The sequence below is a fragment of the Rhopilema esculentum genome, chromosome 15, assembly GCF_057945365.1.
Source record: "Rhopilema esculentum isolate cy_ngs chromosome 15, ASM5794536v1, whole genome shotgun sequence".
Lineage (NCBI taxonomy): Eukaryota > Metazoa > Cnidaria > Scyphozoa > Rhizostomeae > Rhizostomatidae > Rhopilema > Rhopilema esculentum.
This window is the reverse complement of record NC_142829.1, coordinates 3,875,178-3,901,085: the sequence shown is the minus strand read 5'-3', so window position 1 is coordinate 3,901,085 and position 25,908 is coordinate 3,875,178. Positions and strand designations below refer to the sequence as shown.

General features: G+C 36.2%; 3 protein-coding genes across 6 annotated transcripts; 1 reads left to right on the top strand and 2 right to left on the bottom strand.

Moving 5' to 3' along the window:
• Positions 1–1,113: 1,113 nt before the first annotated feature.
• LOC135685679 (uncharacterized) lies at positions 1,114–8,348 on the top strand. 4 transcript variants are annotated; one of them, XM_089112790.1, is made up of 3 exons: positions 1,114–1,289; positions 4,967–5,035; positions 7,108–8,348. In XM_089112790.1, exons 2-3 carry the CDS (start codon positions 4,987–4,989, stop codon positions 7,659–7,661), a joined length of 603 nt encoding a protein of 200 aa, XP_088968916.1. In that variant the 5' UTR covers positions 1,114–1,289; positions 4,967–4,986; the 3' UTR covers positions 7,662–8,348. The 4 variants fall into 4 exon arrangements, with proteins under 4 accessions (XP_088968916.1, XP_088968914.1, XP_088968913.1 ...); XM_089112788.1 differs by having other exon boundaries at positions 7,056–8,348; XM_089112787.1 differs by lacking the exon at positions 1,114–1,289 and having other exon boundaries at positions 2,632–5,035; positions 7,056–8,348.
• Positions 8,349–10,239: 1,891 nt separating this feature from the next.
• On the bottom strand, positions 10,240–14,728 carry LOC148958442 (uncharacterized). The gene is made up of 2 exons (XM_089112792.1): positions 14,274–14,728; positions 10,240–10,575 (listed from the first exon to the last, which is right to left on the bottom strand). Exons 1-2 carry the CDS (start codon positions 14,394–14,396, stop codon positions 10,375–10,377), a joined length of 324 nt encoding a protein of 107 aa, XP_088968918.1. The 5' UTR covers positions 14,397–14,728; the 3' UTR covers positions 10,240–10,374.
• Positions 14,729–18,366: 3,638 nt separating this feature from the next.
• On the bottom strand, positions 18,367–25,760 carry LOC135685677 (uncharacterized). Its single transcript, XM_065201680.2, has 6 exons — positions 24,636–25,760; positions 22,748–22,974; positions 22,036–22,270; positions 20,669–20,892; positions 19,071–19,273; positions 18,367–18,478 (listed from the first exon to the last, which is right to left on the bottom strand). The coding sequence occupies exons 1-6, from the start codon at positions 24,667–24,669 to the stop codon at positions 18,397–18,399; spliced, it is 1,005 nt and encodes a 334-aa protein (XP_065057752.2). The 5' UTR covers positions 24,670–25,760; the 3' UTR covers positions 18,367–18,396.
• Between the last annotated feature and the right edge of the window lie 148 nt (positions 25,761–25,908).

The following is a 25,908-nucleotide window of genomic DNA, read 5'->3' as shown; positions in this document are numbered from 1 at the left end:
TACTAAAATGGCTAAAATGGCTTAAGCCACCCGTCAATCAAATATTGGCCAATCAATAGGCCGTTTCACGATGTGATTTAAGCCATTAAGTATCTGCCAATTGCCTACAATAATGGAAATCAGCCCTCGTTTTCCAATTTGACTCATCAAGAGAAGTGGACCCTAAGCTAACGAGGAGTAGGGGCGATGACTGTAACATGACCAATTACAAATTTAGTAGTAATCACGTGACATGTTTTTCGTAATAATCGGTATATTGCAAAACGGGGATGATGATGATTTTGATGTGTTGAAGAAAGTTGTTTTCCTTCTCTATCGTTCTACATTTTCTACATATCAGAAAGTGAATGGGGGTTAGTCAAATGGGATATTTTTTGACCACGCCTTTTGTAGATAATTACTGTGCAATATATACACAATGGTCATCAACAGACTGACGATAAAGAGACAAAACACTGGCTCTTATGAAGGACCTGAACCTTCTGAAGGATGGCTGTGGGTAGCAACTATTTGCGTGGGCATAAAATTTTGGAAGCATAAAGCAAGTTAAACACAAAGTCGGTACTTTACTAACTGCATGATTATTGAACATTTACATGAATTTTTAGACATATAAGCCAAAAAACACGTTAAAAGAAAAAGGCCTAACTCTACACTCTTTATAACATATATGGTTTTTAGCTAGCTGATAATGTGTAAAAACTTTAATTAGTACTAAGACGTATATTATCAGAAAGTACATTGCCATTAATGATATATTTTTCCCGACTGGATATCATTTGCAAAAACTATTTAGAAAAAATACCCACGCTATACTGATGCAATGTCATTCTGCATACCAAATAATTCAAGAATTGAAATAAAACAGCCTTTCTTAACACCAATTTACTGGCGTTTTAATAAAAAAAGTCAGTTCTTTTTGGGAAGAAATGCTTGATAATGTTAGCAAATTCGCAACCTTCACAGGCTTTTTAGCTCTTAACTCTCCTTAAGATAGAGTATCATCTTGGTCTTAAGACGAATGTACAATCTAGGCTTAAAAAAGGCTCATGCCAGCGAAACGTCTTAGTTTATGATAAATTGACCCGCGTGTTCACCATACGACCATTTTATCAGCGTGCTCTCGAGGATGCTATCGACCAAATCAAACATGTGGTAAAATAAATGATATACGTGTACCTAGGAATCCTGCTGCGCATACACAAGAACAAAAAAGATCGATAAATAAATCGCCAGCGAAATTTTCCTCAATTTTCTACCTCCAAGAAGACCTTTATTTGAACAACTTGGTAAGTGATAAATATAGATATTTTATTACTGTGTGATATGATTGCAGTGGTATTTTATTTCTGCACTGCCTTTTGCTTGAAAAATTGTAGTAACTGCATTGCAAAGATAGGTCTTACGATAGGAAGGTATTTCATATGGTAGCCTGCAAACAAAATAAGGGATGAATTTTAAGGCCTGCCTGATTTTGAAAGCCAGATTTTGAAAGCCAAATTTCTAAGTTAAGGTGTAGCAATATGACGTCCTTCTGAACCTTCTACAGGTGATAACTATATTGCTCTTTCAGAAATGCTGAGAGCTCCCACCCACATAAACAAAAGAAAGCCAAAAAAGCAAATACAATTTAGAAGAGAACCTGAATTATATTTAAGTAGTTTGTGGAAATTTCTAAGAAGGTACAAACTTGAGCTTTGCTGGCTGGTTAATGATAAAAGCACGATTAAAAGAAAAAATAAAATTGTCTAATCTCCGTATAGGAATCTTTTTTGAAAAAACTTCAAAACAAATACTAATTAACGTGATAATTCATAACAATATTTCCTTATTTGCCGTGTTCACGCAATGGCCTACGTATTCGATCGCAACTCGTGTTTACAAATCAAAGGGCGCCCTGTGATTCTTCACGTTTGGCGTAAGCATCATGTATTGCCATGTTTATTTAACTGCATGTAAGAGACATTTCAGCTTATGTTAGTATTTGACATAAAAGGCTTTTTGCCAAAAGTCTCTTGAACGCCTAGGTTTTTGTGTTGTTTTGAACAAATAAACAGTTTCCGGTAAAAGTACCGCACCAGCCCTCCCCTAATCGAATGTTGATTGTAGTGCTTACGTTATGAAATCAATCCATTGGACCATAGTGAACCCTTAAATAATGCATAAAACAACATTTTTCGGAGGGGGAGAGGGAGATGCAGTACAAAATATTCAAAAATCAGTGTAATGTACCAATACTTTTGCAGGCATGGTAGTAACCTTTTGGTACCGGAAGAACTATTCCTTAAATGGTCCTGATTTTCTATTGGTTAGGACTAACTATTCTAGTCCTTATTCCCTAATAGTGGTCTTGGAAATCAAGATTGGTGGTAAAGAAATTGTTTACTCACCTAAAACACAATTTCGTCTATGTGTTTGATAAGAATAGTTCGCGCTTTAGACCCCGTTTACACTGTCCCGAGGCAATTTTGTACCGTTACGGTTCGCAAGTGGTTACACTGTCGCGGTTCCAAATTGTTCCGTTTAGCCGTTCCGTTTACACTGTACCGGTATGACCTTAATTGAATGGTAGAACAATGTTTAGAAGAAGCTGTATTTAGTCAACCGAGGCTTTTATTTTGCCGCCGAAGTCAACAATCTAAATTTTATCGAGAGCTAAAATGGAGCGGAAGGCCGATAAAAACTTTACTTGGACGGACGACAAGGTGGCTTTAATTTTCAGTGTTATTTTAGACTACAAAACTGCAAAGCCCAATGAAGGCTTGGACTGGGAGACAATACAAGCTTTTTCTGTCGTCGCCTTGTTTTCAGAATGTCCTTTTCTTCAGAATTTGACAACGTAGCTACGCCACAATCAAAGCCTCGATAACCTGAAACAGCCATACAAAAGACCTCTTTGTGAATCCGTGACAATATGGTCTCGGATAGGTGTTTACACATTTATTTGATGATTTAAGTCCACTGCATACATAAAGTTAAGAATTTTTCATGAATGTGTATTTGATTTTTAATTAAACTCCTATAAAAACTAGAGCCCTAAGATGGCTAAAATATGAAACAAAACCCAAGGTGCCAATCCCCCTCAAACCGTGTGAAAATCCTTCTTATAGGGACTGGGTGGAAAGGACTTTTTCCCTGTTCAATTGCCATAGAAAATAGAAAGAATAAATTTCATCGACTGATAAGTTACTTAATTTTATGTTACTTCATGTTACGTTTTTAAACTTCTATAGAGTAGATTGTCATTATTTTGGCATTTAAGAAATTTTAGCACAAAAGCAAAGTTCAAAAATTGAGAACTAATCTTGAACTTTGTTTCTAATAAAAAGTGCGTGTACTAGCACCTATTATTGATTTTAACACAAATTGCACTTTGGTCAATTTATGCAAATTTATGCAAACAAAGTAAATATCATGCTACAGCAGCAAATCCTATCTGGACCACTGAAAAGGCAACATATAACAACATGACTAAACAAAGAGAATTTCGTGAGTCTTTTTAATATCTTTGAAGCATAATGAAAACGCCCTGAGGCTTTTGGAAAATTCACTAGAGATGGCTATTGCCAGTGAAGAGGTATCAATTTGTCCTTGAATAAAACTCGTGATGTCTTTCCCCAATACTTTTTTGAGAAGCAATATAAAATATTCAAACCTTGTAATTTACAGATACCTCACCTTTCCCTTATTTGAAGTTCGTGCCGATGACCATTAAGATTATTGAGATCAAAGCCTTAGTTATACTACAATAACTAACTAACCTGGATTCGCCCCAGGCTATAACTAAACCGGGTTGGATTTTCGTAGTAAAAACGCAAAGTTCGCCCCAGATTAAGTCAACCCGTCTTGAAAGGTGGGTTAAGTGCAATGCCAACGCAAACTTGCGGCGAACATGGGTTAGTTTCTTCACGACGAATGCGCATTGACAGAAACTGCGCTGAATGCAAAACAAAGCAAAGCGCTAATGCAATGTTTTCTCATTGTACGAAGCCAGTGCTCGGAATCATTGTAGTTTAAAGTCGATTTATGGTTTTCTGTAAAGTTCACAAAACATTACACACGTTGACCGCCGCCATTTTGTTTATCCTCACCTTCAATTTTGCGTGTTACGAATGCGTCGTTACCAAACTAACCCAGGTTTGCCCTTGATTCCGTCTACACTACAAAATCGATAGTTTAAAGTGTAAATTCGCGCCGGGTTACTTTTAACCTAGGGTGAACCCAGGTTAGTTTGTATAGTGTAAACAGGGCTCAAGATGCCTATTTTAAAATGGCAGCTGTCGCCTTATGTCTAAACTTAAACTCATTAAAACTATTGTAATGCATTCTAAAACTGCCCTAAACATCTTAATCACTCAGCTTTAGTCGAAAAACAACATATTCAGAAATATTCTTCACATAATGCAAAAACAAACACTGTTTACTAGTATATTGTTAGATCCGTCGCAGTATTCATACACAGTATAAATGAAGCATTCACTTCAAATTCTTCACAGAAGAAATGAGCAACCAAATTGTTAAAGGTTGAAGAAGAGGAGTTTACTACCAAATCTGTAATACCAAATATATTCTATAAGTCTAGCAAACTTTCTATGATGTGCGGACATTTAACTTGTTGCTCTTGTGTTCAACTAACACAAGCAGTAACATCTGGAAGTAACTAAATTAATATTTATGAGAACTCTGATATTGCAAACACTTCTAAAAGATTAAATTCCTTTGAATGAGCCATTCATTATTGATTAGCCTTTTTCAGTTTGATGGAGTGATGTGATGAGACCCTTTTCAATTCCATCTTGAGTTCAATGGCTTTATTGGAGTCAAAACATACTATGTAAACACACGGTCTCAGTATGCTCACAGTATCAGGAGAGAAATTAACATTGCAGTCCACTTGAACCAACTAGTATCGTTTGCCTAACCTAGTGATCAAGGATATCATAATTGTGGAATTACCTATTTGCAGGAAGACTTTGGCTGTTGAATATGGGGAACAAACCCGCAAAGGAACAGATAGAGTATGAAACAGAGCGAGGTACAGTATAAGTAATTTATATAAGCACTTGTATTTATTGAATATTCTCTCTTGAATGTGACGTTACAGGCTATCGTTCGTTCTGAAACACAACACAAGAAGATATTCAGGTGATACAAAAGAACTTTATCAACAGAAAAAATTGTTGTAAACGTTCTTAAGCCGGAGATTTACTCATGAATATTGTGGTGACGAGTTTCGACAGTATGCTGGGTTTTGAACTGTAGTGAGTTTTGAAACTGTGCATAGTTTTTTGCAAAATGCTTTGCATTATTCTGGATGAAAATGCAAAAATACGCTGTAAGGTTCAAGCTTCCCTGTAAATAATCATCGACATAAAATTAAGCTTAAACACAGAAAAGAGATCTATATTCGGTGGTTTTAATGTATAAATCTGCAATAAAGATTTAATACAACTCTATTTGCATCATGGGCAGGTAAGTAGGACATAGTGCAAAGACGTTTTTTACATAGTACAAGAGAGGGATGAGAGGGCGTGTCCTGTCCAGGCAAGATTTTTTCACCCAAAGTGGCCTCACCCAAGAGTTTGCTCACCCAAAGTGGCAATATGGGCTTGTCCAAAGAACGATTTGATACTCAAGAAGTATTGAAATGCCGACAAAACTCCATTGTGCAATATGAAACTTAAACCCATATTTTAACAAATTTGAAATTATGTTATTCATCCCAACATACAGTTCTACTATGTGGAGAAGGGGGTTTGTCACTATAACATTGCGTTTAGACAACTGAGAGCTGGAATTCAAGTCGCCACTTTTGTTAAAAGATGCTAGCATGTAGATGATTAACTGAAAAAAATTGAAAAGTGGACATTGGCGTATCAACCCAAATTCAGACGATTAAAATACAAAATAAGACAGTAATTGAATGTCTCACTCTTTGGACCCAAGCGTAAAAACTTCAAATCCAACGTTGTTACTTTCTGAGTTTTCAAAAGTATTTGAAAGAGAAAACAACTTTATGTCAAGCATTCTGATAAAGAGGTTTTCTGTACAAGAATTCTAATTTCAAGGGCATATAACTGACAAACTAGCACTAACTTTTAAATTAAATAACAAAACCACGATCGACAGGTGAGGTTTCACTAATTTCCTTACATTTCCAAGAAGCGATGCAATTCTCCGATAAAACATTTCTGATTAGCAACGATAAAAAAATAGCAAGCATAAAATTGCAAAAAGCTTCGAAATTGCATCAAAGTTTTCATGGACAAAGCAACGAAGAACTACCAGTACCTTAGGAAGGAGAGAATTATTTGGAGGGGGGCAATAGGAACAAAAGGAATCGTTCTTTGTAAACAAGGGGCTCCTTTGATGAGTCAAGAAGATACTGATTTGATTCAAATTATTGGGATAACAGTAAGGCGAGCATTTCAAAATTTATCAGACCTTTTGAAAAAAATGTGCTGATCAGTTTACTGTTGTATATTTAAGCTGTTATAATTTTTGTAGCCATTTGTAGTAATATTTTAGATGTAGCAATTTTAATTAACCATTTAAAATTACGACGTTTTGTTTTGTTGTAGTAGATTAAGGGCCATTTCGACCTATAGATCTATTATTATACATAAGATAGATCGATAAGGTAGGGCTATTGCAATATTAATGCTAACTGATAATAACTAAACAGCAATTGACACTTTAAGAATGAATTTAACTAGGAAGTAAAACAAAAACCATTTTACAGGATTTAACGGCTGCACGAATAGATAAAACTGACTTTCAGCCACTACAAATTATTTACATATATTTTAACTTGCGTTAAGATGGGCGCATCAATATTTTAATTAAAGGTAAATTCTGTGAAGATATAATGCTGCGTTTAGCATCCAAGTATAATTTCTACGTCATTAGGTGTATACATTAACCTAATTTGCTTGATGTAGGTAATTTTATAATGTTAAAAGAGCATTTGTAACTTCCCAGAGATTGGCTCCTTTATATTCTGAGGGAAATGTTTATTAACCACGACTGATCGATCTTTTTCAAACTTTTTCAAGTTTAGAATTCAGAAGAAGAGTACAAAAATCATCGATAGATCTATTCTTGCAGGCAGTGATCTAGAATGGACTATCCTCTTGTCTCATGACGATGCCGGAGAAGATTCAAAAAAATTGATTACAGGTTTGAAAAGAAATGGTCAGATAAGGCTCTTTCACAAAGATGACTTGAAAATTTCTTCTGCGAATCCAGACGAAAATGCAGACAAATTGGTCGATTTCATGCAACATTTAAGCAGTCTTCTGATCCTTTGCACGGATGGATTTGAAAAGTTACTAACAGAACGAATTGAAGATCCCGAAGTGAAGATATTTGCCTCAGGTGAAGAAGTATGCACCAATTTTCAAAAGCTTCGCGATCGGATTGATGCTGAAGGATTGTCCAAAAAGATATTGATTTTGCTGTTACCAGAACACTCAAAAAAGAAAAAAGGGCTGATAGATAAAGGTTTCATTGCGGAAAATATTTTAGAGCTGCCCAAAGATGGCCCAACTAATTTAACAGGACCACTTCATGAACATTGGGTGGACAAGTACATAGTTCGAAGCCTTGTGGTCCAGTCCGGTAAAGGGAAACTTTGCACGCAAACCTCTGTAGAAAATTAAGTCCACACTAGTTTAAAGTAAAAACCGCATATAAGAAGCTCATACTCTTTGAATCAGACTTTTCTTCGAAAAGCTTTTAGTATGTGGTAAAGTGTTTGCTGTTTTAAAGCCATTTTCAAATTTTTTTCCTCCAAAAGTTGTTCGAATCAGACTACACGGTTTCGTCTAAAGAAATAGATTTGAAAAGAGGCTGATGAGTTTCTTGTAAAGGAATAGATTTGATAAGAGGCTGATCGGTTACTAATTAAAACGAGTTTCGAAATAAAAGAACCCGAAATGGAAATTTTACACTTTGACAGAATGAAATGAGCTATTAAAGAGCAGTTATTCAAATTCAGTTAGTTGAAAAATGGTTGTTTATGGAAAACTGCATCTTAAAAACATTCTACTTCACAAGCTTTTTCTGTAAACAAGCACTTATAAGAAACTAGAGAAACTCAGGCTCGACAGTTTCGAATATATTGGTGCATAAATTTGAAAAAGTCACCTTTATCTTCTTATCAGTGAGTTCCTTATCTGTGGATTTTTACTGCTATCAAATTAAACATACACATTCAAATATATAAATGTCATTCATATAAATTTTTGCCAAAAGCTGGAATTTAGCTTTAAATGTAGAAATTACATACCGTTTTGGTATCAATTTCACCTTACGCTATTCACTGATCAGATAATGTATGCACCTAATATTTGTCGTTCCTGCATCTAAACCTAATTCTTGTTTACATATAGATACAATATGAATTAAATCGATTGCATGCACCAAAAATACCTCGACATTTATTTCAAGGAATTATGGATTCGCCAGCCACTGCAAACTAAACACACGGCTATTTTTGCTTTTTATTCATCAAATCGAATGAGGAAATTTCTAAAAACAAAAAACGATTCCTTAGCAATGAAATTAGTGAAAGAAAGCCTTAAAACCCTAAAGCACATTGCACTACCTGTTTGTAGGTACGGGAATACATTTCTACACACAAATAAAACAAGCTACCTTTGAGACCCCCTTGAAAAGCCCCTTGCTCAAAATTTTTTTGACATATCCATGAAAACAAGAGAAAACCAAAACAAGAGATTTTCAACAATGCCCGAATATGTTCCATTACTTAGGAAACAATTTTTTCAAATTTTACACAAAATCAAATAACGGAAAAAAACTTATTTGGATACACACGGTTGATAACCAACAGGAATATTAAAATTCACAATTTAGGAATCAATTCAAATTTGAGAAACTCAAAAATTGATTTTTGATGACGTCACAATTTGGTATTCAATTTGCAACATAAGGCTGCAACCTGCATTGGTGTATTACTGAGCGATTCATATATAGAATATTTAAATAAGTTTATGAAGTAATTTTTTCGCTTTTTGTTAAATAAAAAAATTTACTGGAAAATCATTTAAATATAATGATCTACTAGATTGTATGAGTGTACACCTTGGAACTCTATGTTCAATAATATATTGAAGTCCTTTCAAGCTAAATCTGGTGGTGTTTTTACTAGTAAAATTTGCTATTAGCCAGAAATAGGGAGAAGTGAATTCTTCTGGCAATTTAAAACGATGGCGTTGAGATGTGGTCAGAATTAGAAATCAGGTGGAAACATAATTGAATTTCAAATTAAAAATAAACCATTTTTTCGATTTACAAAATAAAATCATTGTTGCTGTTGTTGACAGCGTTTTACACATCTCCTCGGTGTAACGAGATAAGATATTTTCCATCAATCACGAATCACAGCTTACGAGAACAGACAGATCCTAAATCACGGAAAAGACCTTCAGTACCCTCTTATAACAAGAAGTTTTGAAAACTGTGCCAAAGAAATTGCACTTTAATTGAGGATATTGTAAAGGAAGATATTTTCGTCCCATTGCGAATTTTCAGACCTCAGCAGTTCGCCAATCAGTAGCAAATGCCTTCTTATCATGGAGAGGGTAATCTGACGGGACAGGTTACTTAGTGGAAAAGGCCTGTCCCTTTTTATCATTGCACTTCAGGTGAACTTTGAAGAAAGAGAAAATAGGTTCGTCTCGCCCAGGAATGCACTTACGTCAAGAACAGTTTGTAAAATGCCACTTTCAGAACACCTAGAAAAACGCTTTGAAGAACGGAATCTTTGAATAAGATGACAGCCTAGAACAAGTAACAGGATGGACGGTTTTGTACACTTAAAAAAACAAAAATCTGTGTTCTTTTGGCTTGTGTTAAAATAATGCCTCGAATTTTTTGCCAATAGTGAAGATTTTTACAACCCCAACTAATTTTCCAAACTAAGCCAAAAAAATTTGCAAATCAAATAACCAATCATTTTGGCAATATATAACTGATCTTCCACTTCGGTAAAAACAAAGCAACGACACTGTGATGAAAGGCAAACAAATAAAAATGGCCTTGTGTGCAAGTGGTAGTTTTATCATGATCTAACGGTCCTTCTCCTATATTAGGAAGGGCCTCCACTACACAATTTTTGATTCGAGGGTCAATATTTCCAATTCAATTCATTGTTTCAGTAGTCTAGACCGATACAGGTCACTGAGAAACAGATCATCAAGAAAAATGAAAATAAACTTTGAAATAAGAAATCTTGAATGCTAATTCAAAAATTACACTATTTATAAAAGAAGCTCCAACTACCTCTTGCTGAAAAATTGTAATTAATTACATTAAAATGATGTTGTATACACATTGTTTGTGGTTGAACGTTTACGAGTCGCTCTGATGTGAAATCTTACGTGGCATCGATGATCGAGATATTCTGCGCATGATCTGGTAGGCGTTGTAGTCAGGTGTAGCAGTTTGATGTCGATGCATCAGGGTTTCTAGCCTCGATTTTGCGCCTTCGAATTCAGATTGAAGAGAGGCCATTCGTCTTCTAGTATTTCCATTCATCTCCCTCAATTTGTTCTGCGAAAGATTCAGTTTATTCATAAATAACATATTGAAGGATTGCTACAAAGTTTGAATTACTCTAGCAAAATTTCGAAACATTGAGGAGCCTGAAGTTTGATTAAGAATCATAGATTCAGACGTTTTCTCAAAAATCTCAGAAAAAGCAGATGTTTTTCTTCCTGTTTCACAATACCAACAAAACAGCGTTTCTGCTGGTCAATCGTAATCTATCAGCAGCGAAGGCCCTTCAGGCTGATTAAACTAGGCAGATTTAGATGTAGACTACAAAAACGGAATAAAAATAAAGGCAAGGCCGGTTGAACGAGGTCTAAGCCCTAGATATAGATGATTGGGCTTCGTGCATAACATTAGACACCTTAATGTGCAGCAAGGGAAGTGAAGATACTCAAATATTCATTTTTATACCGAGATGTGATCTTACGCAGAAACTTCAGCACGCCAAGCTGGAATTTTTCCAACCCACCATAGGGCAGCTTCGACTCTGCATAACACCGAGTAGACTAAAACAGCCAAAGACACAAAAGAAATGTCTTGGAACGACCCAATAGAATATTTTCCCATCTCTTTCGAATATAGGAGGTAGATTTATGAGGGTAATCACAACAGATAACAGCAATAAGTACAAAAGTCGAAAACATCGGAAGCAAACACAGAAGTACAGCATTAAAACACCGTAGACATCAAGTCTTTTAAACGCACCATCAAAATGAAAGAGAACAAGCAAGGATGGATTAAAGCGGCAAGGATAGGGGGGGGGGTTGGGGGGTGAGGTCGTTAGAAAATGCTTGGATTTTGTGCCACATCCTTCAGTTGGCAGGAAAGTGACTGCCAATTTTTAAAATTCAGTTTTAAACTTTAAGATAAAGAAGATAAGAAGATAACTAAAGCAATTTTTCTGCATCACTTTTGTTATTACTGACTACCACAAAATGCTTTATCCTGAATCGAAGCAAAATTTAAGCGAAAAACACAAAAATATTGGGGAGGGAGTTCGCGTCCCCCCCCCCCCCCCACATCCCTCCTGCAAATTTATCTCTGACCACAAGATTGGAAAAAAAATTCAAATTAGGCGTAGGGGGCATTCACTCTAAGACAAACTTATCGACATAATCAGAAATGCTGGGATCACCATGGGGCAAGGGGGCAGGTTTGAAAATGATTGGCAGCTTTTACCAATTTGCAAATTTTCTGACAATTTGCAAATGTGCATATTTCTGGCATACGTCATCAAAACAAAACATTGCTTGAAACAAAGTAATACATTCAGAAAGTCATATGAATTCCCTTGATAATTACAAAGGCTTATGTAAAATGGAACGTTAATTCAACCTCTTTGCTCCTCCTATCAAAGGTTAGGGTGGGGAAAGTGTAGAATACATAAGGCGTCAAATTTGATACCATACAAAGAAGAAGAGACAAAAGAAACATAGCATTGGACCCAAACATGGCGTTTCGGAGTCACCAGCCCGATTTAATCTCGCCATAGTTGTTTTGATTCACATTCTTGCAAATCGAGAAACAGAGAGGGAGGAGAGGAGACGCTGTTCATGTGGAGGGGATCCCTACACTGAACCCGTTACACATAAACAAATAAACTCTCCATACGATACAGCAGAATGATCAAATATGGTGTTACGTGCAACAGATCACGTGATGATGTATGTAAGAACGACGGCAGAAGCAGGAATATCCTGGTAACTCGTGTTTTGAGCAGGATGCAACCCCTTGCCTTCATGATGAATTGCATGACAAGAGATTTTCCCTTAGTTTCTGAGTTTCTGAGTTTCTAAGAACAACTTTATTTTCAAAAATGAATGGACAACACCTTGACATTATCTCTGTACAACTATAAATGTACAACTTAGAGAATCGAAAGGTGGAAAGAGTAAAAAAAAGTAAGGCAAAGAAAATAGGGGTGAAGAAGCAATGCTCCGAAGCAAAACGTAATCGCCTAACGTTGATTGATTAATGAAGCTTGCGTTTGTGATGGCTGATAAAATAAGCAGGTTATTGCAAATAACAGCTAAAAAGGGTGCAGTTTGGAAAGTGACTTCAAAAAAGGCATGCAGCTAAAACAACAACCTGTGCTTGGTAGTCAATGGCTGCTATCATGAAATGGTGTCGCCAACATTTGGACAATCTCCCTTCTATTTTTTGTTTATCAATACAGTTTTCCTCTAAAGAATGCAGCGGCGTTTATTACAAATCAAATTTTTGGATGGGGCGTTTAATAGATGGTAGCGTTTATCAGAGGGCGGCGTTTATTAGAGGGAACACGGCACATACCTGAAAATGGGGCGAAAAGGGAGCGAATAGAAAAAGAAGAAATTGACCTTGCTCATTAAAGGTATTTAGTCTTGTTTGGTTTTCCAGGTAATATTGGAGAACCATGGTGGTAAATTAAATATGGGTGGTCTGATATATCCCTATCACAAACAACTACGAAAAGACACAAGATGGGATATTTTCAGGTGTTTTCTTGAAAAATATTTGAAAAATATAGCAGTCACTGTTTGCCGCAAACAGTTTTCCATATAAAAACTGATGGAAATTGGCATATGGGGGTGGATATACTCCTATTTTGATTTACTGCTGTCAAGAACGAGTTGGAAAAGCCAATTGAATAGAGATACATCTCTAGTCAGAACGTAATGAGCTGCGAATGCAATACGAGCCTCAATGCGGAGAGGAGGCGATGAAGCATATGAATAAACTATGGGAAAAGTATACAGAGACTCTCGAGCAGACAGGAAAGCAGACAATTACAACATTTCAAAGAATTTCTACAGGAAATCTAGCTATTAAAGTCCTAGACTGGGTAGATAAGAGCCCCGAGGAAATTCCAAATGGAATGCTGCGAAAAGAATGTTCTAGACACTGGCTTGGGCAGTTACCAAAACAATACTCCTTCGTAGTAAACCGTCGTGGTTGAAGACATGAATTTGTTGTCACGAAAAACAGTAATTGTTCCCTTAGTAATATGTTAATCTGATAGCCTTTAAAAATAACATTCAAAGAGTTAGCTACATATGCAAAGAATTGAAGGATTAACATATTTCAGCACCTACTTAAAAAAATTAGCTTAGCGACAGGTCAAATATTTCTGTGATTGTTGTGGTATCGTATTGCGAGCAACATCCATACGACGATAAACTATCTGCATGAAAGCGAACACTTTCCCACGTGTCAATACTCAAAGTGAAGAGGGTTTTGAAACGTGAACCTGTGTCTGAAAAGTAATATTGTTGTACAAAAGAGAAACATCCCAGTCAACATTCTTCATTGATTAAAAGCTAACTTAAAAAAGTTCAGGGGGCACGAATGAACCCCCACTATCGACCTAAATATCACCCGGCCTAAATATCACAAGAGGTTTATTTTGCTATACAAACTATACAGAGTACGGTTAATGTCGTAATATACTGTAAAAAATTTTTGAAATGATCAACAACATTTCACAAGGTTTCCAACAACGCAACGGCGGTATGTATTTCAAAAATGTTGCCGCAATCTTATTCAAGCCGCAACTACAAACCCCTCTCCCCCTTCTTTTATTCGAATGAAGATATCGATGACTGTGAATATGACTTGAAAGCAAGCTGCAGTGTATATATCCAATTAGCAATAGCAATAGATTACAATGATCTTCGCCAATATGGAAATAAAAAAGGTAAATAAGAAAATAATCTTACAAAGTTGTCCATGAGCTCGGCGGTTTCATTGCGAATCGCTTTTAAATCGGACTCTGACGTTTCCATAATAACATCGTCCAAGCCATGTGTGCTTCGGCTACCTCTTTTACTGACTTCAGCCATTGCTGGATTCAAATTAGGACTAAAATGTGACTTTTTCAGCAGGAAAAGGGCAGATGACTTGCTTGTAGTCTTGCAGTCGCCGTTTGTTGGCCACAAAACGCAAAGTGGGTTGGGTTTAAACTCAAGCAGGTGAACAACTCGACAAAACAGGATGCTGAGCTTCTTTCAAACTTGCGGGTAGCAAGGAACATTAGAAGAAGAACTCTGACTCACTGTTGCTCGTTCAAATATTCTTTACGCTGAAATCTTATCTCACGTTTATCCCACACATAGTAAAAGCGGCATTTCCCCGCAACCGAAACCCTTAATCCGCGATGACTCGTCTCTATTGTAAATAATTAACTATTTCTTATTATTATCAATCAGTTACGTCAAGGCATGCAATAGACAAGTTTGATATAATATAGACAACAAAGAGACAATGGTTTTTGTTCATTTTCGTCTGTGAATATCGCTTTTGTGAGCACTTAATTTGTGAGCACGTAAGCTGCTTTTTAGACTCTGAATTAATTTGGGGAAAAATCATTGCTTGCGGTTAAATCTTCGAAATTAAATTGGAGATAGATCTATGAGGAAATTTATGTAGATTAAGTTGATCACAAAGAATTTCTTATTGATGTGAATGACTTGAAATTTGCAGAAATACACACTTTTTAAAAGAAAATAGTTATAAGAATATTGAGGCTCTAAATTGGAGAAATTTATGAAATTAATTAAAATAATAGCCTACTTTAAAGTTTATCGACATTTTGACTTATTATGTATCTGAGTTTCTTTGAGAAAACAAGTTAAGGGTGAAATTTCGATGTACACTCATCCAGCTTGAATTTGTTTCGTTTTTTACAAAATTTTCTCATCATGAAGAGTTTTTGTAAATAAAGTGTTTTCGTGAAGAGGAGTTTAAATGATGAAGAGTTTTCGCGTTTCTTATATCATGTCTATCTTCGTGAAGAAGAGATTTTGTGATGAAGATGTTTCGTGATTTAGATTTTTCTGGGCAATTACTCATAGGTTGATGCAGTGTAAGATTAATCATATGCGATGCATATGTAATATGTACTTTAAACAAAGAAACAGTGCCGGTTGAAATAGGGTCAAAAATATGTTCCCATTAAAAAAGTGTATTGCATTTTTGCACATTTTTAATTTCGGCTTCTCTAACAAATTTTCAAGCGCCAAAGTCCTACGACGGAAAGAGGGCCTAAGGCCCAAAGGCTCATCAAATAGACAAAGCCCTTGGTCAGCATGAAAACAGTTCCAGTCAATTGACTCTTAGCCACTGGGCGGAGTGGCTGTAGAGTACCTGTAAACCACTGCCTGCCTGAAAGCACAGTATTCCCCTGCAGAATCAACTGTGATTGAAGGCGTACGGCCCGGACTCGCGTAGAATGGCTGAGCGCTGTTGGTCTGAATAAAGTACCATTTCACAATTTACACGGGGTACAGTCAAACTAGATCTAGCCACATTAATTAGCGAAAAGTTTAAATCATTAGCGTTTTCATCCCAACAAATTCTAAAAAACTTCATCCAATTTAGTCATGTTTGAGGATTGGAATAATATTGATTAAAATAAATCTGAGCCTTCTCCTTAAGTAGTAAAGTTCAATGTTCTTGGAGTCGAAATCTGGAACTGAGTCCTTCTACAGTGCACAAACACCCTATTTTTGCATTTTTCAATACCATTCTAAACACATGAAGTTTTATCCGTTGACATTACGAAAGCAAGGGTGTGGTTCTAGGAAGGCTGAGCCTGACTTGCTAAGGATGAAAAGAACCAATTTGCACCTTTGCTGTTGTTCTTTGCACCCTTTTGCGTGAGAGCCCCCCTTGCATACTTCATAGCACTACACCTCCGTCTAAAAGTTAACAGCCTGTAAATCTTTAATTGAAATGTTCAAGTTATTCTTGTACATAAATACAGTAGCAAACAGTCATGTCAGACCTAAGAGAACATACAATAGCAGTCTTGTCTATTTTGATTGATTTGGATTAAAAGAGACTTGTTAGAAATGATATCTGGATGAAGGGAACACGGCTCCCGCCCTTGCACTTAAACAGAATCACGAGTCTCTTATTGTGAAGCTCTTGCCTTTTGCCCTCTGCAAGGCTGTGTCCCCAGTTATTCGTCTTATCTGACAATAACCACGTCCCAAAATCTAGGGGGACACAGCCCAACGCCTCCCACCCTAGCCCGAACACCGATGACTGCGACTCTTATCTGCTTCGCGTAAAACCACTGAAGCGATTTCAAATTGAATTTAATAAATGATGCACTAATCTTTTTTAGGCCATGGAATATTTAACATCGAAAAAATCCCACGACACATCACACCACCAATGAGGAATGCTACCTACAAAATTAGGCTCTGTAGCCTTAGAATTTACGTATGAGCGAAGATGAAAGAACCGGAAAGAAAAAGTAGATACATTTAACAATTTGCAAATCGTAATGGGGGGCGGTAGAACTAGATTTTAAAGTAAAGAAAAAATATAAACTTTTCTTGAAAAGTTTCAACAGTTTTTGTAGCTCCATTTATAGTCACACTCCGCTTTCAGTCACAAAACGTTTCATGCGACTTTAACCGAAGTCTATTGCAACAAGAAACATCACGCCCTTCTAATCAATAACGCTGCTCAAAAAATCGCTTCACTGCCTTGCTCAGCTAAAGGATATTCAAAAGACATCATACTAAAAACATGAGTAAAAATATCTCTGATTATCTTGGCTCGATACAAATACAACATATGGTGAATAATTTTCCCTTGAGAAGAAACAGCTTTGGTTTTGTGGCGACTGACGCAGAGGCCATATAGTCATACAAAATTGCATTTACCAAACTTAATAAATTAAAATTGATAACAAAAAAGCATGAGACCAATCTATCAATTCAGGATGCAGAAATGAATCACGGAATTAATTTTCTTTTGGTTGGTTTTTAATAAGCTTACAAAATGAAATATAAAATAAAACAAAGCACTTCGAAGGATCAATGAGATTTCGATTAAAATGTGTTTAAGATAACTTGCCTACCACAAACGGAAAAACGTCTAACTTTGGGATGGACTTCGTGGTTGAAAACAACACTGTACACAAAAACAACATGGCGAAGATGAAAATTGACTATGGGTAGATGTAAAGCATCGAATGATTTAGACTTACCGTCAAGGAGCCAGATTTGAAATGAAGGCTTGGTGTATGTAATTGTAGTTTGGTATATAGGCGTGGTATGCCATTGCAGTTCATTATCTTACTTCGATCTACCAACGACCGCGGAGCATATTACAGATTGAGGGGACTAAAACGTTTTGGTGGGACTAGACATGCTAGAACCAAAAGCAGGGCGATTTTTGAATGACTTTCAGTATATTTTGGAAATTATTGGGGAACCCCATAATTTTCCCCATAGCCCCCCCCCCCCCCCACGCATCCGCGGTTTCTGTAATCTACAGTGACTAGAACTTACAAATACAGGGATTTTCCTATAAGAAACTAAGCTCAGAAAAAGTACACTGTTTCTTAATTTATTAGTCATTTTGATACTAAAACTTCATCAAAGATTCCTTTAATGCCAAGTGCTAGAAAGCTTCATTTTAGAACACAAAAGTGTAGTATCAAATAACATGATATAGAATATCTAATCTGTAGCAAATAGCTCTTTTTCAATTTTCTATTTCAGTTGTACCAGAAATAGACACCTAATCGTTTAAAATAAAAACTTTGATCCCATTTTTAATAGAATCACTTTCGAGCAGGTTCTATTGGTCGAGGGTAACCAGTACTATGGTTTCTCAAAAAACACGGCTAAAAGACAGTATTTTTGCCTGGAGACTAATGTTATAAGCACGTTCTATATATTTATACGTGAGTGAAACAGTATCTGAGTAATGGTGAATCTGCCCTTGTGTGCTATTGCTTCCCTTGAGATATTTTTTAAGATTAAACACGTGAGAAAATCTGAAGGTGCTCACCATAAAAAGACTCCTACAACCTTGTCAGTGCTACCTGGACACCGCAAGTAGCCCAGCCGCGATGAGACGCTGGATTTTTCCATGATATTCTGGTCCAAGTTCAGCTAATGCTCTGAAAAAACAAAAGAATAAAACATCAGTTTGAAAAATATGAAGCCTAACGAGAATCAGCTATACAAAAAATATTATATTTTACAACAATCTCGTCTGAATTATTTACCCTCTCAGAGAAATACAAGGAGAGAATACCCCAATCTTAGTAATATTTTCTAGTACTACATCAATACTTTTGAATACACAAGGCATCTAGCCTTTTCTTTATTGCTCACTGAAGAAGGGTTACTATCATAGTGTCATCGGAATACACTGAATAATTGGTATTCTAACGCTGACTGTATGGCTGTCATATACGGTGAACAAATTGTTCTCTCAAAGAATTTAGCTTGAATGTGAAATCAAAGACAGACATGAGGTTAACAAAACTTTTCGCCTATGCTGATTGCAAAATGAAACTAACTAGACTAGCTGTTTACCTAGAAACTTATGAAAAAAGATGGTTAAAGCTTCATTCCCTTCAAAAAGCTTAACCATCTATCTTCAGATCAGTTGCTAAGTCTTGGGAAAACTTCAATATCCGAAGAGAATACAACACTGGGTTTCAGTTTACCAAGAAGTACGCCCACAAAGTTTCTAAAGTAGCATACCTTTGGGCTGCTTCAGGCCTTTCCTTCAACACAGTAATCAAATTTTGAATCTGTGGATCAGACAGGATATCTCGTATCGCTGGATCATTTATAATCCTTTTAAACTTTTCATCGTCTTCTGCATTAACGTTTCCTGGTGGGTTTGGAAAAATGCGTCGTGATGAGTTGACCACCAGTGTTTCAGATGCTTTTTGAGGCTTTTTCTAAAGAATAAGCATCAGTTTCAAGACAATTTTAATTAAGTTACTGATACTCGAAAGAGCTTACCTTTATACGGGTATTTCATTAAAACTGGAGATCTTTCTTCGATAATTTTATAGTTCTATAGATGACTGGTAAACATTTTCTGGTTAATATTCGCTTGATATTAATCATAAAAACAAAATGGTTCTGAGATGTTTGTTAGCCAAAAGAGAATAAGAATAGATAGAAGCAGGGGAATTTACTGTTTATAATCAAACATAAGTATATAGCAATCATTCTAATTACTGTAAGTGATTGCGATTATAAGATAATAATGAAAATAATGGGACAATAGCTTGTAGGAAATAACGAAAAGCAATAGAATAGCAGATGAAATAATCAAGAAATCATAAAAATCATTAATTAATTAAAAAACAATAAAAACTGTAAGAGGATACGACTATTGCAAATGTTGATACATTGAAAGAGAGAATAGTTCATTTCTTTGATGATAAACCCTGGCGTGTAATGTTGAAAAAACCATCATCAGAGGCGACCTATATCTTTCTGGGAGACAAACCGGATGTAATTCCGATCTCGAGGTAAAAAGCCTTATAAAAACTATAAGAACGGCGATTACTAGCGAGAAAGAAGATGAAAAAGAACCAAAAAAAGAGATGAACTTTGATGATCACGAGTTATCAATTCTCTTAATGATCAAATTCTGAAAAAAATGTTTTGCGCTTCTAATGACGATTTTTTACCGGTCTGATGTAAAATGGTCGTATTTGCAGAGCTGAACTGACGCATTGGTGTACAGAACAGGACATTTGTAAGCTGCTACTCCTTGTTTCACGCTTATTACAATCATCTGCCGACTGTTCTGTTTTGAGCTTCTTTATGAAAAGCGAGCGCAGCACGGTAAAGGTTGCCATATCAGTGTCGCTAGCCTATACAAAATTTACCAGATGATTCCTATCCACATATGTTCTCGCTTTCCACAGCTTGTATCGCGCTTTAACACAGAATATAAACTTAATTTTGCTGGGATATCATGGAACCTATGTCGTTACTAAGATTGTTCGTGATAAGAAAACAAACAGTTTAGATGACAATTTTGCAAAAACAGCAAAAACATTTGGCTGCTGCTGAGTGCCAAATAGCCAGGGGTGCTACATGGGGCAGGGCTAATTGAGTAATGTCATGATTGAAACTCAATGACGCAACCTCTCTCTTTCTGAATGGCAAATACAATGTAGTCTATTCCCTTCTGATACATTTCTTAAACTCTCATTCAAAACGGAACCTTTACTTATTATAATAAAATAATAAAAAAAATAGATTTTTATATATGTTGGCTCTGCTACAGAAAATCTTTGAAATCTCAGAGAATAAAGATATAATCATTAACCTACAGATATTTGTTCTTTTTCTCCAAGATGAGTGAAATGATCTCCTAGAAGCGCACAGAAGTCTTGAATGAACTCCCTCACTTCAGGGTCCTTTTGCATAACAAGTGCAATGCTTTTAGGATTGCTCTGAAAAGCTGCCAACGCTTCAGAAAATTTTGGATCTTCCAACTGCTTAAGGAGTTTGGGGTTCTTTGCCACTTTCGAGAGAAGATCGTCTGTGATCCATTCTGAAAATAAATAACATTTGGATAAGAGTTAATAAACAATTGAGGAACTAGCCAAAGATTGTTAAGTCAAACCAACTAAAAAACTGGATATTGAAGAAAGTTCAAGGACGACCTTGAATTCATGGACGAACATTTTCCAAGACGAACATATCTGCAATCAAGATTCGTTGCCATACCTGATTTACTAAGGCGGGGGGGGGGGAGGGGTTTGGCCAAGAGCAACATGAGTTAGGTATAGTTACCAAGGGTGTAACTGAGATTGGGATGAAATCCACAGAACGATTATTTACGTTGAGACACTTTCAGTCATACACAGCCTTCTGTCAATGACGACTTAGCTGTTGGTTACACAATAGATTTTTTGTTCCATTCTGGTTTTGATTTTCATTCTAGAAATTTGCAAGGGATCCGAGCGCATATTTCTTGAAAATGCGTCCTTCAAAATGTTAGAAGAAAGTTCTTTTATTGAGAAGGACAATACAGTCAATAAAATTTAATGTTGCATGGGGAAGAGGATACAACAGCTCTCTAAAGTCAACACGTTTTCACTGAGTTTCGTGGAATTACAACGAACACCCCGAGTGAACTTTTGGGGAAATAGTCTGCCTGCATGCCCCCTTAGCAAGCAATTGCACCTGCGAGGGTTGCCAATGATCAATAAACATTAGTTGAAAAAACTCAACCATAGAGAATTGGGAAGTAACGTCTGCTAAAACTTCAATTTTTTGATAAAGTATTAACTTTAGCTCCTATGTGACATTCCTGTTGAAATGGATACAAGCTATTATGGAAGCACAATGATAAAATTAAAGTGAGGTGAAGTGTTTTACATGGCGAGCATACATGGGGAATGCAGATTGAGCCTTACTGTAATTAAAGAATATTCACCTTTAGATTCATTCAAAATGAAAATCCTTGAGGGGGTACAATCCCTAAGACCAGGGCTGTAGCTACTGTTGTTCTTGGGGACTGCAATGCGATAAAACTTGTTCCCAAACAATGAAATCTTTTTTCTATTGTTCCCAAATAATTGGTGCCACCCATTAATCCTGTTTTTCTTATGGTACTGCCTGGGGCCTTTTGGCTATAGCATTGCTACTTTGTAATCTCCAGAAATGTAAAGGCATTGCTTATTGAACTCACCTTTTGATTGAAGAAGAGGCACTTGACTTTGAAGGGCCTCTTGAACTTCACCTAGTAAAAGAGGGTCTTGTTTTCCACTATCTGCTTTTTGTTTGACTTCCTCCAATTGCATTCCTTTATTGCTATCTTCGGTTGGTTTTTTCTTAACATCACTTTTGCTAGGACTTGCAAGCAAAAAGCCTTTCTTAAAACCACCAAAGCTAGCCTCTGCTTTCTTTGGCTTGCTACTGGTAGCCTAGTTTTGGAAAAGAGAAAGTAAGTAAACAACAAAGCCAGCAAATTTCAAATATGTATAAAAAGTAAGCTCATGCATCAGTAACAGTCATCATCATGACAAATATTTATCATTACAGTTCACTAATAAGTAAGAACAAACAAATCAGAGAAAACATATATCAGTGTATCTTGAACATACTACCTAGGAAGCAATGGCCTCTCCATCCCCAATGACATTTCATTTCTAAGGGCAGAGAATTGAATTCTTAGCTTTAGTTCCTTGCAAAAGGCTGTGCAATAGATCAGACAAGAAGAGGCATTTCCTTAACCATTTTTGCAAACTCCCTCATTTCAGCCAAATTCACATCTATTTTTGATGCTCTACTTGAAGTAAGTTTCAACACAAAATGATATTCCACTCAGGAAGAAGTGATCAAAATGATATTTCCTCTTTTTAAACTATTTCCAAGGCATCAAGCATTGAAAAGAAACAAACCTCACTACTAGAGACTTTCTTGGTCTTTTCTGATAATTGGAGATTAGAATTTTGCTCCTCTTTCCCAAGAAGCTCTTGAATTCTATGTATTCTGGTTGCTTCTTCTGTTTCAGTTGCTTCTAAATAATTGATCTTTTGTCCAACTTTATTCTGCAGTAGCCTTTTTTGCAATCCTAGCTCTGAAAAATTTTGTAGAATGTCTGACATATCTTCAAGGGGTGGTACATCTGTGAAAAGCAGAACATGGTCAAAATATAATCAAGCATTATTAGAGTACAATATAAAGCTACCAAGATCTCTCTACCTTAAAAGTGGCAATTACAATAAATTGATGATAGCAATAGTTTTTCATGGCCAGCAATGAATTCTCATTACAAATTCTCTTTGTTAAACATTTGTCTTTTCTCTCTAAGATGCTAACATGTGTCACAATTATTGCTCCAGATACATAAGATGGAACAAAGGCAACATAAAATAGATGAAATAGGTGCAATTTTGATGTATTTTTTGCCTTGTTTGTTAATATCAAGCTGTTGAAGGCTGTTCTAAAGACAAAGAGAAGCTATATCGAGCAATACCCCGGTCCTTCCTCTTGAAGTGACCACTTACAATTCCTATACTTGAGATGATGAGCATAGATTCATTCATGTTTCCTAGCCAATATCCTTTACTAAGCTTAATAGTAAATAGGAATGTAATACCAATTCAAGAACCAGGATTTGGGTAGATAATACTGATTGTCTGTAACAACTGAAATATTTGTTTTGCACACTTAATTCATGGGGGTGATTTTAACATGGTGCTATCTTCCTACAGCAAATATTCAAAAATGGCAGGCATGAATTAGTTGTGTGCGAATAAAGGAGAGGCCGCAATAGCAGGCTGCTCGAAGGACTCAGGAGGAAATCTTGCGGCGAAAAATCGATAAAAATAGTAGTATATAAGGAACACCACAACACAATGAGAAAAAACAACAAACACACAAATCAGTGATCGCTAATACTTCGTCCTGGCATACAGGGATTCCTGAATTAGTTGTTCTTAGCTATATTAATTCGATTTCGATTAGTTTCAATTTCAAGACATTCTTCCTTTGATAAGTGGCAGAAATCATAGAATGCACCTCAAAAACCATAGTTAGTTGACTGCATTTCTCCCAAAGTATAAGATGCATTTCGTTGCATTCAAGGGATTATAATGATTATAAATGGCAGATAAATTATCTGTTCAATGGACTTCCCCACATAGAAATAAAGTAAACACAAACTGGCTACTAACAGCAACCATAAGTTTATTGGATTATAATCTACTAAGTAGCCTTTTAGTATTCATACCCTGGTTTACTTCCTATAGAAAATGTGAAAAGGAAACATGTTCTTGAATGTATGCAAGTCCTCAATAACAGAATGGTACAATAATGACATTAGAAAAATAAATTTTAAAACTTTTAAATTTGGTTCCAAAAATACCAACAGTTTCCTAAATACAGTAAAAACCAGTACAATGAAACTGCAAATTAAGAAACTCTGTGCTGACATTCATTTAGAGAACAATTATGTGAAAACATGGCCACTTTAGCCTGTTACAGAAAGCTGTAGTTCCATTATGCAGGGTTTACTGTCTAAAAAATTATCTAGATACGATATAAATGGATTTTCCTAAAGCCAGTAAAGAATCTGTCTGAAGTTTAGCTAAAAAGGAGGTATCACAAATAAACTTCTGAACCGAGAACAAATTACAGCATGAGCATGCCAAAGACAAAAAACTTTCAAATTTTGGCAAGAGGTACATTACTGCATTGGCGCCAAAATGTTGATGTAGGTAGTTAATATCATAAAAACTCTTTGGGATTAAGTATTTGACTGTCTCCTCATAGAGGACTGCTTACCTTCATCATTTACATTCCCTCCCGCCGATGCCATTTTGTTTCTAAGAAATTAAGTCTCGTCTTCAGGCTACCCTCCTTCGCAACAGCAAAGACAAAAGTTTGATTAAGCGCCTGTGTAATAAACGCCTCCCTATAACCTGTAAATGGAGGTAACCACCTTTCTCGTTTGAACTCAACATCAAAATCGTCAAAAACTTAATGATAATCAGGGGGAAGTACGGAAATATTCCATCATCACGTCATTTTATTTTCCAATTAGGGAAAAAGAAAGGAATAGCAGATGCGGGTGGCAGATTCAAAACCTGGCAGGGGCGGATCCAGAGCAAATTTGAAGGAAGGGCAGTTGGTTGTGGGGGCCCTGAACAATTTTCAAAAATTGATTACGAGAGTACGCTGTATACAACAATTTCAGATCCATTTTCAGAATAAACAACATAACTTTGAGGTAATCCTTGGAGCAAATTAACCTATCGGTCCAAGAACCTTTTTCATCTGATTCTCATTTTTCAAAATGGGCGCACAATTTCTATAAAAGGGGCGCCAGACTTGCTTAAACTCGTTGAGGGAGGGGCAAATACCCCTAGTTGCCCCCCTTAAATCCGCCACTAAAGCCAGGCAATATTTGGAAATAACAATACACATGCCAGCCAATGCAGCCAATAACTATCTGAAAACTTGATTGCGTTTTCAGATTTACTTTTAGTTGTTCAGATAAAACTAAGAACTGTTTCTGTTGTAAGCAAGAAGTTCGGAATCATATCTACCAAGTCTGTACATGCAAGATGGTTGATTGGCTTGTATTGGCTTGTATGAAACAAATCAGATCAGATCAAAATGCAAAATGTTCAGATGCTTAATCATTTGTGCGAGATCATATTACTGTGTTGTGTTATGAAATTTGAAGATATTATATGAAATTTCTTGGGGTCTTTTCGATTTTGTCCGAAATTTTACCCCGAAACTGTCTGAGTTCAAGACTTTTTTTCCGAAATTTTCTGTCCGAAAATTAAACGTGCTTTGCGTGAAACTTCCCATGTGAATTTGCGTGTGGCATGTCTTTACGTGTAGCTGTGCGCATTGCTGTGCGAGTAGATACGCGTTTGGCTGAGCTTGCGGCAATGCGCGTGACTGTTTGCTACTCATGTTCCCAAGCCTGGGCGTGCCAGTGCATGTCAAACGAATTTGGACACGATAATGAATATGGATAGGAAACCAATGTGGTTACGAAAATACAAGCTAACGCTGGAGGGGACAAATACAAGAAATACTCTAG